At 42.9% G+C, this 16,775-nt stretch overlaps 1 protein-coding gene across 1 annotated transcript in view; it reads right to left on the bottom strand.

The window, feature by feature from the left end:
- Tnrc6b (trinucleotide repeat containing adaptor 6B) overlaps window positions 1–16,775 on the bottom strand; it is a 234,121-nt gene that overhangs the window by 36,605 nt on the left and 180,741 nt on the right. The window contains 8 exon segments of the mRNA XM_051160026.1: window positions 2,890–3,033; window positions 3,035–3,061; window positions 4,010–4,146; window positions 5,512–5,557; window positions 6,324–6,398; window positions 8,133–8,308; window positions 12,051–12,209; window positions 14,306–16,654. Of these exon segments, the coding sequence (XP_051015983.1) occupies window positions 2,890–3,033; window positions 3,035–3,061; window positions 4,010–4,146; window positions 5,512–5,557; window positions 6,324–6,398; window positions 8,133–8,308; window positions 12,051–12,209; window positions 14,306–16,654 (3,113 nt within the window).

Below are 16,775 nucleotides of genomic sequence, written 5' to 3'. Positions count from 1 at the left end.
TAAATATCAGCCTAGTTTTTGTTTTGTTTTGTTTTTAAGCTTAATTTCATGATTCCCAAGGAATCCCTGAGTTTATCACTAATCTTCTAACAAGAGCAAGGGACGTTGGGCTCTGGAGCCTGGCTTTCTGATTAGTTTGTAGCTAGGAAAAGATCTTCAGTAAAGAAACTGCATTTGGTGACTTGCCACTGTTTGCTCTGTCTGAGGATAGCCCCCACTCCCCAAAACAGTGTCTCCCTAAGTAGCTGAGGTGGCATGTGCCACCCATCACATCTGACATCCTACGGTTCTCTATACTGTGCATTCTTGGCCTATTCAAGGCCTGAATTAAAGGGGCCATCAAGGATATCTTCTCTAATGCCTCTTCCTCATCCCATGTACAAAGTGCCTAATTCTCCTCTGTGCTAAGAAAACACTGGAAGTCTCTGTGTCCACTAAAACCACGATTCGGTCATTCTTTATTGGTTTTTTTTTTTTTTTTTTTTTTTTTTTTTTTTTTTTTCCTATTGTACCAGTTTAATCCTTCCTTTGGGCATTAGCGAAACTCCATAAAGCCTTGGTCTACAGGATGCACACATCATTTGCAAATATCCATGACCCACCAATCATTCATTTGAAAACATCCCACTGAACATCTTCAGCAAAGACAGCTAATAATGCATTTGTAAATTGAGGTTAATAGTCCCAGTTAACACAGGGATAAGATAATCTTAAAGAATTCACATAGTGTCATTAAATTCCTGAACACTGAAGACACTGTGATGGTTTTAATGATTCAAAACTAGATTAAGAGACTGCTACAGGTAAATTAAAAACATTCACTGAAACTAAAAATGATTACAAATGGAAAGTAGAAATGTACATATCATAAAAAGATCAAAAATTTTTCCCCGAGAGTTGTTTAACTTATGTTACTGGACCCAGCTTAGAGTCTTTTATTTTTTTGTTTTTTGAGACAGAGTTTTTCTGTGTAGCCCTCGGTGTCCTCTGTAGACCAGGCTAGCCTCAAATACAGAGATCCGCCTACATGTGCTACTACACCCAGCTAGAGTCATTTTAAATTTCAGCCTTTCCTTTGATAAGAAGATTCTCAGCTTCCTGCCAACATGGACGGGTATCTGAAGCCACCACGCAGCATTCTGATGTTTCTGAAGCGAATACAAGCCAGCCAACAGCAGTCTATACAAATGCTTTCCTGCCATCTTAATATGGCACCTTAGCTCATTTCTTGGCTCAGACTGCCTGATTTTCAGGGATTTGCTTAAGATAGCCATATTTCAAAAACATGAAATCCAGGAATTAAGAAGAGAGTGACTCAAAGGCTGTATGCACGCCAGTGGTGGTTTATCTAACTATTGTTAGGCTTGTCTAGATCCTCTTAATTGTTGAGGATATTTGCCTCACCCTCAGGGTTTAATTCAGAAAGGTATATAAATTTAAAATAAAACTAGCAAACTGATTGAAAGGCTATATGATTTGGCTAAATTATTATTATTAGAGACAGAATTTTAAATTGTAGCCCAGGCTGGCTTCAAATTCCCGCCTCCTGATCCTTCTGCCTTGGCCTCTGAAGTGCTGGGCTTACAGGTGTGCTACCATGCCTGACTTAAGTTTATCTTTTTCTTATGAAGTAAATGTAAAGAGCTCTGTATGACAGAAGTTTGCAACACTTAGAAGCTCTCTGGTGAGGACATACACACCAACCTGACACCGACGGGTTCTACAGAAATCCACCCATCACAAGAAAAGTCCAATGCCAAGCTGGTGGTTGGTCTATTAAACCCAAGTTTACCTACTAATATGCAAGCCTGGACCATATTTGTATTTTATATTTTCTATACCTCAATATAAAATGAGCAACCTCAAAACATTGCTTTCTCTGTTCATGTAAGTAATACATGAAACTACAAACAAACCAACTGCTGAAATTAAAGGAAGGAGACAGAAAAACTGTCTGTGACCTCAATCCAGAGAAAACTAATCTGACTACGTGGACACAGCATAACCTACATTACATCTGCATATGAGCAGCTGTGTACAACTTGACAATGGTATAAGCTGTTCTGTTTTACCTTAGCCTTTAATGTCCATGCGATAGTCATCACATGAAACAGAATGGACTCAATCTCACATTGTATAACTCATGTTCTTGGGCTCTCTATGTAAGTACTGTGGCTTAAATTCTACAGATGAAACGCAACTCCTCAGCCCCAAGAAGCTAGATTTTTAAACCCTTAATATTTATTTAATCATATTGGTTTTGCTACTTATTTTTGGTTAGCAGATATACTAAATTAAAAAGACCCTTGGGATACTGAGTTTATATCCAATTGGCTTTTAAACTATTTACTTTTATTTTAAGTATGTGAGTATTTTGCCTGCATGTATGTCTGTGCATCATGTGTATGTATGCCTGGTAACTGCAAAAGCGAGAAAAGGGGGCGGAATCCTCAGAAAGAGGAGTTAAAGGAGGATGTGAGCTCCATATGGGTGCTGGGAACAAAGCCTGAATACTCTACAGGAACATCAAGTGCTCTTAACTGCTTGCTGTGCCATCTCTCTAGGCAAACATATAATCTAATATTAAAAATGTCAAATGTATGACTAGATTATCTAAGATACCTATAAGAGTCTCATTCATATTTTCTTAACTCAGTTATAACCAAAAATGAAGATAAAAGAAACAGATTTAAAGTAAAATCCATGTTGAGAAACATGAAGAGAGACTGATTCTATGGGCTGAAAGATGTAAAACCTATACTTAGTATCATTCTGTGCATTCAGTAATCAACAGGTTTCCCAAAGACAGACAAATGATGCAATAAACTGAAGACCAGGGCCAAGGCGAGGCCACAGCCAAGCAATTACAAATCTGAGAGGCCTCCTTACTTGTCTAGCAGCGAAGTTTTGGGGGTTGAGCCCTGTGCCGATTGCTCCAAGGCTGACGTTGGGTAGTGTGGAACCAGAGGGAGACAGCTTGTAGCTGGGAGAAGGGGAGAAGGGAGAGCAGGGAGCCTCATCCCCAAGGCACCCCATCTTGATTGGAGAAAGGCAAAGTCAGCTGAAAGGTAGTAGGAGTTAGCCAATCACAACGAGTGTTGGTTAGTGAAGCAACAGAATGCAAGAAGGGAAAGAGAGACACAATAGGAATAAACAAAGTGAGAATGGATTAGCAATAACCCAGGATGAAATTTGGATCTGGTCATAATCATGTTGCCCAGCAGACACCATCTGTCAGCCTCTTCCAGAGACGTTCTCTTCCTCTGAGTTACTAACTCAGTCACTCCGCCGCACCAGGACAGGGGTTGCCAGACACTGGTTTTATAAGTCTAATTCTGATTACTCTGGTGCTATGGCTCCTGAAGCCAGGCAATCTTCCTGGGAATACAGTGTCACCTAGACCAACAGAATGCTGTGGGCCCAGAGCTCCATTATTGGTTTTAAATGACTTTTGGGGACCAGGAGCAAGCACTCTAAAACAGTATTCTGAATCAAGAAACCATTTCATTAGAAATGTTACAATCAGAACAAGTGAGCAAAAGTTATTTGCTTCAATCAGGAGTGAGAATTTGAAGAACATAACGATTTACCTAAACACAAGCCACCAGGGAAGTAGGACAGATACAGAGCTTTTCCGTGCCCGACACCAGGCTCGCAGAAGACATTTATGATTGCACAATGCCCAGATTTCACCTGTAGCTGGCAGAGCAGCAGGAACGACAGTGCAGGGTAAACGTATCTCCATGTTTTTTCCCCATGTTCTGAGTGGCGTGATCTCCCCCCAACTTTTGACTATCGCAAACTTCGAGCTCCATCACAGAAACACTAAGACCAGCTGGCTCCCGTTCCTGCCCAATCACCTGCTGAGATCGGCAATTTTCATGTTGCCACACTAAAGCAGGTGATATTCATGTTCTACTTGCTGAGCTCTCCACAATGAGCTATGAGAAGGCAATAAGAACACAGTGATTCTTACAGACGTTTATTTTAAACAAAGCATTCAACTCACCTTCTCAAAATAAGGCCCACTGTCTGCGGTTCCCAAGTCTTTGGAATTAGGTGGACGGAACCCAGGTCGATCCTTCCTCATGATATCATTAAAATCCCCGAGATTCATTGTTCGCTTGTCCACATCAAATTTCTTATCTGATAGGACATAAACAAAAACTTCAAGATCAATGTCTCCCTTAAGAGCCACATGTAGCCTGGCCCAGCTGCTGTCTGAGGTCCTGGGGACAAATCCTCTCCACTCTTTGCCATGAGACCAGGAGAGTTCTCACTGCCTCAGAGTGCCTGTTTTGCTCCTGGAGCACACACGGGTCCCTTTGGAAAACACAAATATCTATCTGCTACAGTCTGTCTACCACGGAAGGCTTAAGGAGAGCTCTGAGGCAAAGCTGACTGAGCAAATATTTAGACTACAATCGACGTGCTGGATGAACACATCTTGTTCATGAAGCCAAATGTTCGCGATGAGAAAAGTTGCCTATTTTACTATGTTAGTGCCTGTTACATATATGGCTGGGGCTTTAAAGCAGTTATGAGGAATAGAAAGATCAGAGGCACACCTGTTGCTCTAAGATTTAAAGCTTAAGAATTTAACACAGGGCAGGGCACGCCTGTAATCCTAGCACTCTGAGAGGTGGAGGCAAACAGATCTCTTTGAGTTCAAGACCAGCCTTGTCTACAAAGCAAGTCCTGGACAGCCAAGGCTACACAGAGAAACTCTGTCTTGGAAAACCAAAAGGGAAAAAGAAGGGAAAGGAAAGAATTTAACAGTTGATTGTGTTTACAGTACCCGATCAGCTTATGTAAGTGGGATGCTACTCCCTCCTCTCCATATGTGCAATGCTATTTCCCCCTCTTTGCATGCATGGTGACTATGCCTTCCTCCTTTTCTAAGCCCTATAAATCTGTTATATGATCGGGCCACAGCTCAAACTACATATTACCACTGCTCTAATCTAACTTGATTCTTTTTACATTCTTTGGGGTTGAGCAAAAGCATTACTGAGAAAAATCCCACAGATGAAGAGCCGACTCTGCATCTGCTCCAGTCACAATGGAAAAGTATGATGAAAACCCTGGGGTACAAGAAAGTCAACTTGAGGGCCTAGTTTAGCAGTATTACAGACATATTAAAATCATCTGAATTTAGCTTCCAGCATTTTAGAAACAAATCTGGATGCTAATAAGGCATGGTCCAGTCAAGCAGGCATTTTTCATGCAGCAACTGCCTCAGATAGAGTAAGGATGGCTCTTGAGGCAGACATACCCTCTTCACAGTTAACCAGCACTCCTAGCACCCAACATTCCTTTACATTATTTCCCAGCTCTTCAGCCATCTGAATTTTCAACCTCTAGATTGTGTCTTGTATGAAATCTTATACAGAATAAAGCATACAGTAAATGGCTATCGATCCGACTGCCTCAACTCAAGCAGGGCAGGAGATCCCAAGGGCCTGCCATGGCAATGAATATGTCCCATTCCTTTTGTGGAGAGATACACACCTACAGACAAATCCATTTTGCTGCTTGGGTTATCTTCAGTTTGACTCTGAATAAAACAAAGCAAACACAAGTGAGAAACAATTAAGGATACACTTTTTTCAAACAGAGAAGAGATGTCAGTTTTCATGTGTAAAGCCACATCTTACCACAGGTGTCCCACAAAGACCCTCTGTAGTGAACTTTAAACTGGAGTAAAGACTAACACTGCGGCTATCACAAGTTGATGGCCACCCACGCCTTACTAAATGTCTAATACTCAATTCCACATGTAAGCAACCATTGCAGCTATGGACAGAGGACTAGTCCATCAGCTGCCTAGAGAAGTAAACTCATTCTTAAGTAGGCACAGTCAAGGCCCACAAGTATAGCCAGATGGTGACAACTTCTTGTGACTTGTCAACTCATCAAATCTTGAACTGTGTGGCCAAACTAATTCATTTGTCTTTTGGCAACCAGGACAGGGGGTGCCCAAGATTTGAGGAAATTAAGAGATCCTGCATAAATTATTCTCTAGATAATGAATCACAGCACAGTTTTTCTGGTTATTTTTTAAAAATGATAACGCAAACAAAGGCACAGATGTCAATTTAAGTGTCTTTTTTGTCCCTACCTTTCCAAGGAAAAGGACACAAAGATGTGGTTTGGCATAGATCACTTAATAAAACAGAAAGCAATACTGATTAAAGGGCCAAGAACATTGCTTAACTCGTATTTAAATCTGTAATTTTGTACTGTACATGGCAGTGGTCCTTAAATTTGTAGTAAGCCTGAAATTTGGGGTATGTTTACACACAAAGAAAAATAAAGCTTACCAGCAATCCCATATTTGAAAACTGTTTGGCAAGAGGATTCATCCATGAATCACTGTTTCCTCCTTTTAGTGAGCACTATAGAAATGAGACATGTAACTTCAGTCACAGAGCTTATCCCAGCCTCTCAAACCACAAACTAATGATGCAGAGTTCAGTTCACCTTTCTGAACTGATAGCTTTTGTAATTTTGATGCTTTACCTGTTACTTTAAATGACTAGTAAGCCATAAGTTCAGCCATGCTTTAATACATATATCATATATAGTACACATATATAATACATATATTAAAGTGATAGGGTACTTATATTTAGTTAGATTGAAAAAGAGTCTCCTGGAAGAAAGCAGAGATGAGTTTACTAGTGCAGAGCTTTCGGCTGTAGAAGACAACAGACTGTGTATGAATATACCCAAAGCCACTGTCCTGCATATTTACGAATGATTAAGACAATAATTTTTACATTGTGTGTATTTTATCACATTAAAAAAAAAAAAAAGCCCTTAGTACTGAAGGTCAGAACCACGGGCATCAGAATCGAAGCACTCAACTCCCAATGGAGTAAGTCTTGGTTGCCACCTGAGTGGGAGGTTCAGTTAGGAGCTTTCACTCAGCTAGGCCAGATCCAAAAGACTGCCAAAGCAGGCCACACAGCAGGAGAGTCAAAGGACACCGGGCAGCCTGCGCAGTGTGATTTCTTTAGTGACTAGAGTAAGGAAAGGCAAGTCCTTAGCGAAGACATACTCAGGAAGTACTGCTTCACTTGACATCTCTAACAGAAACAACTGTTCCATCCTACAGAAAAACGTGTCCCGAAACCTAGAGCTTCAGGACAAGGGGCAAAGGCCACCTGATGGTCTTGTGCGGCAGTATCCGAAGCCTGGGAGGATACTGGCTAGGAAGCTTCTCACAGGGCAGGGCTTTCAGGTCCAAATTAAGCATATGAGCATCTGTTTCTTATTTCTTTTCTTTCTCTTCTGGTTTTTCAAGACAGGGTTTCTCCATGTAGACCAGCTATGTTTCTTATTCGTGTGTGTGTGTGTGTGTGTGTGTGTGTGTGTGTGTGTGTGTGTGTGTGTGTGTGTGTAGGACAAAGCTTCAGTGAAAAGAAGAATCTGTCAAGACAGTGGTTCAGGTGTGAAGATCACGGCTGCAGATGAAATGCTAGCGCCCTATGCAAAGGCAGCAGTAGAGTGCTTGCCCAGCATCCTCAGGGCTCTGGGCTCCATCCCCAGGACTATGAAATAAGTAATGAACTCATGATATTCCAAGAGGACTCTTGGTTGTTACAAGGACAGTGAGGTGTTTAGAAGGCACAGCTTGGCACAGGAAGTGAGGAAAGAATTTAGTTATAGCAGTGCTGAAACGGCTTTCATTTTACTGGGAGAAGGGCTCTGGGCCTTGGGATGAGTCAGGTGATCCCCACTGGGAAAGCCAGAACTATTTGGTATCTTTCTACATTTTCAGGAGATTGGCCCATAGGACTTTTTTGTCTTTAAATGCAAAAGCATAAGACATTTAAAAAGCAGGCCTCAGGAATTAAAATAAATTATAACATGGAAAACAAAACTCAATGACCTCTACCTTACAAATTTCATTTTACTTGCAGCGCCACTTCTGTAGTTCAAGATTTCAAAGTCACGGAATAGGAAGATTAGTGGGCACAAGGGACGTAGTTATTAACTTGTAAGGAAATGCTTTCCCCTGCCTTAGGATCCTGGTGACTCCGGCTGCCTCATGCCCTCCATGAACAAATTCTCAGTTCTGCCTTCTAGGAATGAGTAGGCAAGCCGAAGCCTTTCTAAAGCACTACCTTCATTTGTTTCTTTCCTCCTTGTCCCCAGCTTGCTGAGTTGTGGGAGGAAGTGCTTCCCTGAGAGCCGGCGGTGTTCCAGACTCCTCCATCCTCCTCCTCTTCCCAGCTAGGATGGCGAGTTCCTGTGACCGGCCCGTCACTCTCCCCCCAGCCGTCTTGCATAGATTTGGAATCTTTACGGAAAGAATGAATCAGTTCTTTGGTAAGAACATGTAACAGACAGAGAGGTTCCTTGCACATGCAGCATTTTAGTATCTTTGCATTTTGTCTGCTTCATCTACATGGCAAGGCAAATGCATGACTCATACTTAAGAGAGCAGACAAATAGACCTGACAATCAAGAGCATTTGACAATCAAGATCTTTTGACTGCTTCTGTGCTTCTTCCTGGAACCAAGGAGATAGTGATTCAAAACTCAAAAGAACTCATCGCTATTATAAGAAATTTCAGACTGGAGGAACGCGCGTGTAATCCCAGCACTTGGGATGCTGAGGCAGAACTACCATGAGTTTGAGCCAGTATAGACTATCTGACACTATCCCAACCAAATCAACAACAACAACAACAAAAAGTGTGTGTGTTGAATATGAATGAGTGAGTTTCGCATTTCCTTGAGAAGAAACTGGTTCCTCTTAGTGTGCATGGCTGCTGTGGTGAAGTCTTTATTTTACACTACCAAATATAGGCATTTCAAATAGCTGTGACCAAAACTTAACTGGCTACTATGTTTGGGATGAAGCAGAAATAAAAATGGGAATAAAAATCTAAGGCCACTTTGGTAGTAGTGGCACATACCTTTTAATCCCAGCACTCGGGAGGCAGAGGCAGAGATCTCTGAGCTTTAGGCCGGCCTGGTTCCAGGATAGCCAAGGCTACACACAAAGACCCTGACTTGAACACAAACAAACAAATAACAAAACTCCTACAAGGCCATGGAAACTTGAAGCTTATTAGGTCCACAAACATTGAAATGTATCAGCAACTGAGGAGAAAACACAGAAGGCAGAGTGGGAGGAGAAAAGAAAAATGGAACAACCAGAGAGGAGGTCACTGGACAGCAGTCTCCAATCTGTTCTACCGCCAGACCCATTGAACAAATACTGTTAATACCAAGCTTACAAGAAAGAATTCATGTCCCTCCAAAATTACTGTATGGAACTAGATTTCCCTTCTCCACATGAAGTGAGCGCTGGTAAGTGCCCCTTCTCTACACTACTTCCAGTAACTGGTGCTATCTTTGAGACCGAGACGAGACCTATGAGAGCCAAATGGGTTGCCAATTGCAAAGCACAGGGTGGCTGGCTCTTCTAACGGTGGCATCTCACTCTACAGCAGGTCCAAGCGAACGCCATGACTCTTCCATGGAGTTCATCTTAGCCACAGAAAGAGACTTTCTGATGGAAGAACAATAGGCAGGACTATTACTCAAAATATCGATAGCCAGACAGATAGTACAAGAGGTTACAGTTTTATATCACCCTGCATTGTATGTATATTGTACAAGCACAGGCTTTATACCACCCACTGATAAGCAACAGGAATTTAAAACTAAAAATATATATATAGCATACTGATCCCTTTATAAAAATGGGTCCTGGGCTGGAGAGATAGTTAAAAGCACTGAATGCTCTTCCAGAGGACCCAGGTTCAATTCCCAGACCCCACATGGCAGCTCACAACTGTCTGTAACTCCAGTCCCAGGGATTCAGAGGGCACTACATTCATGTGGTACACCGACATATATGCAGACAAAACATCCATCCGTATAAAACAAATACCCCCTCCCAAAAAAATCACACCTTTAACCCCAGTGCTTGGGAGCTCTGATTTCTAAGCCAGGCTAAGTTATATTGTCAGACCTTGTCCCCTGCCCAGTTCCACTCGTAAAGGTGCTTGCTGCCAAGCCTGACAAACTGAATTTTGTTTTCTGGGATCCAAATGAAATTTTTTTCAAAAGTAGAGAATCAAGCCAGGTGTGGTGGCATATACCTTTAATCCCAGCACTTGGGAGGCAGATGCAGGGGCGTCTTTGTGAGTTTGAGGCTAGCATAGTCTACAAAGGGAGTCCAGGACAGTTAGGGGTACACAGAGAAACCCTGTTTCAAACAAACAAACAAACAAACAAACACAACCACAAAAATGTAGAGAATGAACTCCACAAAACTGTCCTCTGACCTCCAACTAACCAACAGACAGATACACACACACACACACACACACACACACACACACACACACACACACACACACACATTTATAAGAGTGGTCTGAGGCTACAGATCCGTGGTACAACACTTGCCTAGCATGCAGGAGGCCCTGAACTTTATACTCAACAGGAAAAAAACTTTTTTTTTTTTTTTTTTTGGTGAGGGTGGGGAGTTCAAGACAGGGTTTCTCTGTGTAACAGCCCTGACTGTCCTGGAGCTCACTCTGTAGACAAGGCTGGCCTCAAACTCAGAGATCTGCCTGCCTCTGCCTTCCGAGTACTGGGGTTAAAGGCGTGCACCACCATCGCCTAGCAGCATCTGATTTTTAATCATAGAACTCAGAGTATCAAACATAAGGCATTTTTGGCTGTGGTATAGGTCATACCTTGTTACTTAGCATCAGTAGAATAATTTACTCCTTCCTCTGAGCATAACACATTCAAATTACCCACAGAAAGAACTTCAACTACAAATTAACCTGGCCAACACATTCTGTTGCAAAAGGGAAGTATGGCTTTATGGTGAAGAGAGGATTCTGAATCCTACACACCTAACAATCCATGTCAGGCCTTGTAAACACTATGAATTTATTTCAAGTCATCTAGATGCTGTTTCCCATGATAGCACAACTGAATTTACAGTGGGAACCATGAGAGCAAGGTGTTCAGAAAACTCCAGATGTCTATAAAGTGGAGAGTATAAAAACTTTTAAAATGCAACAAACTCTCATAGGCATGGTTGTGAATTCCAAATTAAATCTAGTATATTACTCACACAAGGGTCCTGAGTATCATGGAATACACTTAATCCCTTTTTTAATCTACAAATTTGAGTGTTCTATAAAATTTCATTCTTTAACCAAAAAATTGTAACCCTTAAGTTTGCTGTACAAGAGGAACAAGATGCCGTAGCATGTTTAAGGAAGTTACAGTCAAGCAGAAATGTGCACCTGACACTAATTTTCAATTTAATCAAATAACAAGAGTTTTGCAGTTTATAATGACTACAAATTGCCAGTTACATCTTTCTTTAAAAACTTGCCATCCTTGTCAGATTAGGGGGGGAAAAAAAAACACTAAAATTCTCTAAAGTGAGTAGACGTCTGAGAGATCACATCTTAATTTCTGGCTAGATACTACATCTAGTTTGCTTCTTTTTCCTTACACTCACTATTGTTTGTGTTCGCATATGCATGTATGTGGTCAAGGGACAATTTGCTCAAGTTGTTTCTCTTTTACAATGTGGGTCTGGGGAACAGAGAAGCTCAGCAACACCTGAAGACAAGTGCTTGAGGAGCCTGCATTTGTTTTTATTTTGTTATTTTTAATTTAATTAATTAATTAATTTATTTATTTTTTTGAGACAAGGTCTCACCATGAGTTCTGGCTTTCCTGGGACTAACCACATAGACAAGGCTGGCCTTGAACTCACAGAGATCTATCTGCCTGCTTCACCCTGAGTACTGGGAATAAAGGTTTGTGCCACCACGCCCAGCATCCATTTGTTTTTAAATCAATGATATAAGTGACTTGTAGCTCACTATAAACATTCGCACACATGCCAACAACACTTCCTACTACTTGCTGCTGTTAGTGTTTCTGGTAATGAACTGCACTGAATCAGCCCTTCCAATAAAACAGCCCTCCCCAAAACGCCTGATTTCCTAATTGACAAGGAATTCCTCAATTGAAAAACCACACCTACTTACTGGGTTTCATAGCATTGGGAGCACTGGCAGGTGTGTTTCCCCAGCTTGTGGTCGATGCTCCTGCATCATCCATTTCACCCCACCCAGGACTGCTTTCGTTTGGCTCACCCCAGGCTGAAGTCCCATTATCTGGAGCAGGTGGTGTGCTTTTGTTCCAGACTGCAAAAAAGAAATGTGTGCCTTTAAGGATCCATTGACTACTTAACATCCAGTGGAGGTGAAGGGGCAGGAACAGCTGAAACAAATTCAACCTTTATGGAGGGCATTTGGCAAAGCCATTTTTCAAAGTGACCCTGGAACACTGCTAGGAACATCTACCCTAGAAAAAGGTACTAAAGTGATGAAATTATATGTACAATGCTCACTGTATTAACTCTAGAATAAACTGGAAGCAATTTAAATATCAGGAGGAAATAAAAAGGTTATACAAAGTGTAGGTAAAGTGCAACTAAGTATCTACCAGAGGAGACAGATTAGACAAAAATAGGATCATAAAATGACCACTATATATGAAGCCACTAAGAGAAAAAACTGTATGTGCTACAAAAAGCTTAAACAGAGATGAAAACATAGCTACAGGAATATTGCCTGCCTACCAGGGAAAGGCCCTGGGGTCCATTATCAGGATCCCTGCCTCTTCCCTGGGAAAAAGTTGACACACAAAATAACCAAAACCCAAAACAAAATAAAACAAAAAGCCAAAACACAAAAACAAAACAACCAAGATGAACATTGCAGAAGTATAATCCCTTCCCTATTAAAAAATATTTAAAGCTAGGTATATTTGTAATAGATAAGAGCAAGATTTATGAGTGAAACAAACTTCTAAGAGATTACAGTGAGAAACCCAAGAAGCCAAGATTCTCACTTATTATCTTCTGGTTTTCTGTGCAGTGTGAAGTCTCAGGATTGAGCCTAAGACTTGACAGCATTAGCAAGTGTCATTGTAGACATGAAGTTAAAGAATAATCTCTATTTCTATCCTCTTCTTTTAAAATTCTTAAAAGCATGTTAATTAGTGTTCCTAATTATTTACTTAAAAACTTAGCTAACTTTGAATACTGGAAAACTTAGCATTATGATTAATTTTAACTAAAAACAACCCTGAAAGGCATATTTTCTTAACTGGTGAGTCTTTTACAGGGACACTCATGCCAAACAGAATAGAACTAAGAGCCGTTGGCACAGCTGGATCTGGCTGTCTGGAACCATCTTTGTAAGTACACTCCCTTCACAGCCAACCATGCAGTCACCTGGAAGGAAGTGGAATGAGGCTGGGGATACAGTGCTTGCTCAGCACGCCCCCAGCACCATAAAAGTAAATAATAAACAAGTAAATGAATATATTTGGGCCACCCCCCGTCCAGGTGTCAGCTGTGATACAGCACTGTGATGGAAGGAAAGAAAGCAGGTCTTAGGGTGGCGGTTAAGAACACTGGCTGTTCTCCTAAAGGACCAGGGTTCAAATCCCAGCAACAACATGGTAGTCCACAACTGTCTGTAATTCTAATTCCAGGGGATCTGACAACTTCACACAAACATACATGCAGGCAAAACACCAATATAAATTAAGAAAGAAAGAAAGAAAGAAAGAAAGAAAGAAAGAAAGAAAGGAAGGAAGAAAGAAAGAAAGAAAGAAAGAAAGAAAGAAAGAAAAAAGAGCCAGGCACAATGGCACACATCTGTAATCCCAGCACTCAGGGAAACAGAGGCAGGCAGATTTCTGTGAGTTCGAGGCCAGCTTGGGAGAAACCTTGCCTTGAAAAACAAAATAAACAAACAAACAAACAAACCAAAACCCCAAGTCTCTTTCTACTTCCTTTTTATTTATTATTTATTTATTTATTTTTTGGAGACAGGATTTCTCTGTGTACCCTGTTCTGTCTGTTCTGGCCTTGCTCCATAGACCATGCTGGCCATAAACTCAGAGAGCTGCCTCCTTCTGTCTCCCAAGTGCTGGGATGAAAGGTGTGTGTCACCACACCCAGCTACCTAGAACAGTTTGCTGGAGGGGGAAAAAAAAAAAGCTTGTTTGGTTTTGTGTTTTCTTATTATTGCAGAAAAATAATTCTAGGGACCAAGAAAGACCACTGTAATGCATTAGAGCAGATGCCATTTTCTGGTGCCCTCAGAGCAACAGAGCTGGAACTGGAGTGACAATCCTCAGAGTGAGTTAGTGTTTGATGCACCACAACACACAGAACTTGAGCTAGTTTTCTTTTACTCAGACCTACGAGAAAAGAGCGGGTACCTACCTGACGCTGATTTTCCAGTCATCGGGGTAGGCAGGTTTGGTTCTCGAGGTGCTGGGCCCCCTTGGGAATTCTTATCCCATAGGTTCACATTCTTGTAGTTATAACTGTTAGGGTCTCCCCAAGCTGAAGTTCCATCATCAATGTCCATTTTCCGACTAATTGACTGTGGAGATGGCTCCTCCCAACCACTGGGTTCGTCATCCTTAGGGGCTGCAGGTTGGGGCCCACTGCTCCAGTTGGAATTAGAAGGTCGAACATTGCCTGGAGGTGGTGGGGGTGGGCCTCCCCAGGAACCAGAAGCCTCTGGCTGTGGTGGTGGCGGCTGCTGCTGCTGCTGCTGCTGCTGTTGGTGTTGTTTATTCCAGGAATTGGGCTGTCTGCCTGTCTCGTTCCATGCAGGGGATCTTTTGCAATCTTCCCACCCACCTTTTGAAGCTAGGTTTGTATTCCCACCATTACCCCAGGTTCCAATTTCATTCCGCCCTCCCTCACCCCACCCAGAGACAGGCTTGTCTGCAGGGCTTTCCCAGTTGTTACTCCTCACTTGATCAACCTCCTCGCCCCAACCATTCTTCCCAGAAGTCCATCCTTGGTTGGGCTGGCGCCCAGCTGTCCACCCCTGATCCTTGCAGGAACTCTCATTCCAAGAGGACGGTGTCTTTTCATCTGCTCGTCCCCCTCCCCAGTTGGAGGAGGAGTTGTTCTTGTAGTCATTCCAGCCTCCTGCACTTTTGGGGTCTTTCCATTCTGTCGAGGCTGAGAGCTCCCCCCATCCAGACTTCATTTGATTGCTTTGGCTGGGTGCATCTCCCCAGCCCCCTGAGTTCTTGGTCTGTGTGGCAGCGCTCTCCCACCCCTCAGTTCCTTTGTCAGATTTCCCCTCAGGCCTTGGCACCTCTTCAATATCCCACACCGTGTCCTGCTTAATTTGAGTTTGGCCCCAGCCAGTGTTTGAGAGCACCCTGGGGTCCAAATCAGTTCGGCTCAAAAGAGTCTGCAAGACAGCCTGGCAATCAGGATGTGTGGGCCTGTACGACCGACGGCCTGAATTATGACTGTCGCTACTTCCTGCTTTGTGGTTGCTTCCAGTGCTTTGACCTCCAACCTCACTTCCTGTGGAGCTGGAAGATCTTCCCCAACAGGGAGCCTGGGCACTGCCTTGGTTTTCAGGGAGGGGGTGGCCCTTTTGATTGTCCCATGCTCCAGTGCTAGAATTTGGTTGGTTTGGACCACTCCATTCTCCAATTTTCAACTCATCAGACCCAGTCGGCTGTTTCCATTCTCCCTGAGAGACCCCAGATGTCATTTTGTTCCCTTCACCCCATTTGTTGTCATTAGAGTCCTGAGGGCCAAAATTCCAGGACCCACCCGTAGACCTGTTATTGTCCCAGGAGTCATTTTTTGAGCCCGCTGATTTTGGAACAGAAGCTCCTTTCCAGGAGTCCTCTCTATCTTTCCCATTGTTCCCATTATTTCCAGAATTGCTTTGTCCAGGGACGGTGTCAGTTCCAGAAGGCCCCCTAGCTGCAGCCCAAGACCCAACACTCCCAGTCTTTCGATCTCCAGTGCTCTGTGAAGGGGCGTCAGTGCTCCTGGGGGTGTTCCCCAAGCCCATTCCAAAGGGCACTCCCTTATTTTCCATGGGGTTTGGTGAACTTAAGTTCAAGGAGTTAGTGTTTCCATTTTTTGGTCCATCAGTGTTATGAATTTGAGCCTGTTCTCTGCCAGAGACAACAAAATTAACACCCGCATTTTCCATCTTTGACTGCTGTTCCCTGGATGCCTGACCTACTGTGCTAACCTGTGCACTGGAACTACTATTTTCTGTTTCCAATGCCCCCTTCCTAGAAGTTCCTTCTTGGACCAATGCTGGCCAGGCAGATGGGTTGCTATTTGGGTTAAAGTTGCTGAAGCCAGAGCCAGATCCAATTCTATCCTGACCAGTCACATTCCTCCAGTTTCCTAGTCCACTGTTGCTGTCTGAAGTAGAGTTGGAAGATTGAACAGATTTAGCCTTAGGGTCAGATTTCCAGGCCCCAAGATTACATTCGCTCCCAGAACTCGCAGACTGGCACTGGCTCCCTTTGCCTTTGTTACTAGTGGTGCTTCCTGGCAGAGCGCTCTTCTCACAGCCAGGGTTTGAGGCACTGTTGTTATCGGTGGTGTTTTCGGAAGAAGATTCAGTGTCTTTGCTGGCAATACAAGGCCACTCTTCCATGTCAGACCCGTCTACAATCACCTTGTCCCAGATGTGGATTGGGTTGGGGGAGGCGCCGTTGTTGGAGGAGGCTCCCGGGCCCCAAGTGGAATTTGCATAATTTGAAGCAGCAGCACCTCCAAGGGTTGACTCTGGGAAAGAGATCTTCTGTTAATCACAGCTGCACATATGTGTCAACACCTGGAGCTCTGACTGCCCCAGGAAAGCTCAGTACATCCTCAGGCTGGCTTGTCTACCTGGTCGATTTTCCTG

The sequence above is a fragment of the Acomys russatus genome, chromosome 17 (genome assembly GCF_903995435.1).
Source record: "Acomys russatus chromosome 17, mAcoRus1.1, whole genome shotgun sequence".
NCBI classification, from domain to species: Eukaryota; Metazoa; Chordata; class Mammalia; order Rodentia; family Muridae; genus Acomys; species Acomys russatus.
Note: the sequence above shows the minus strand (reverse complement) of the source record. Positions and strands in the feature narration are given on the sequence as shown.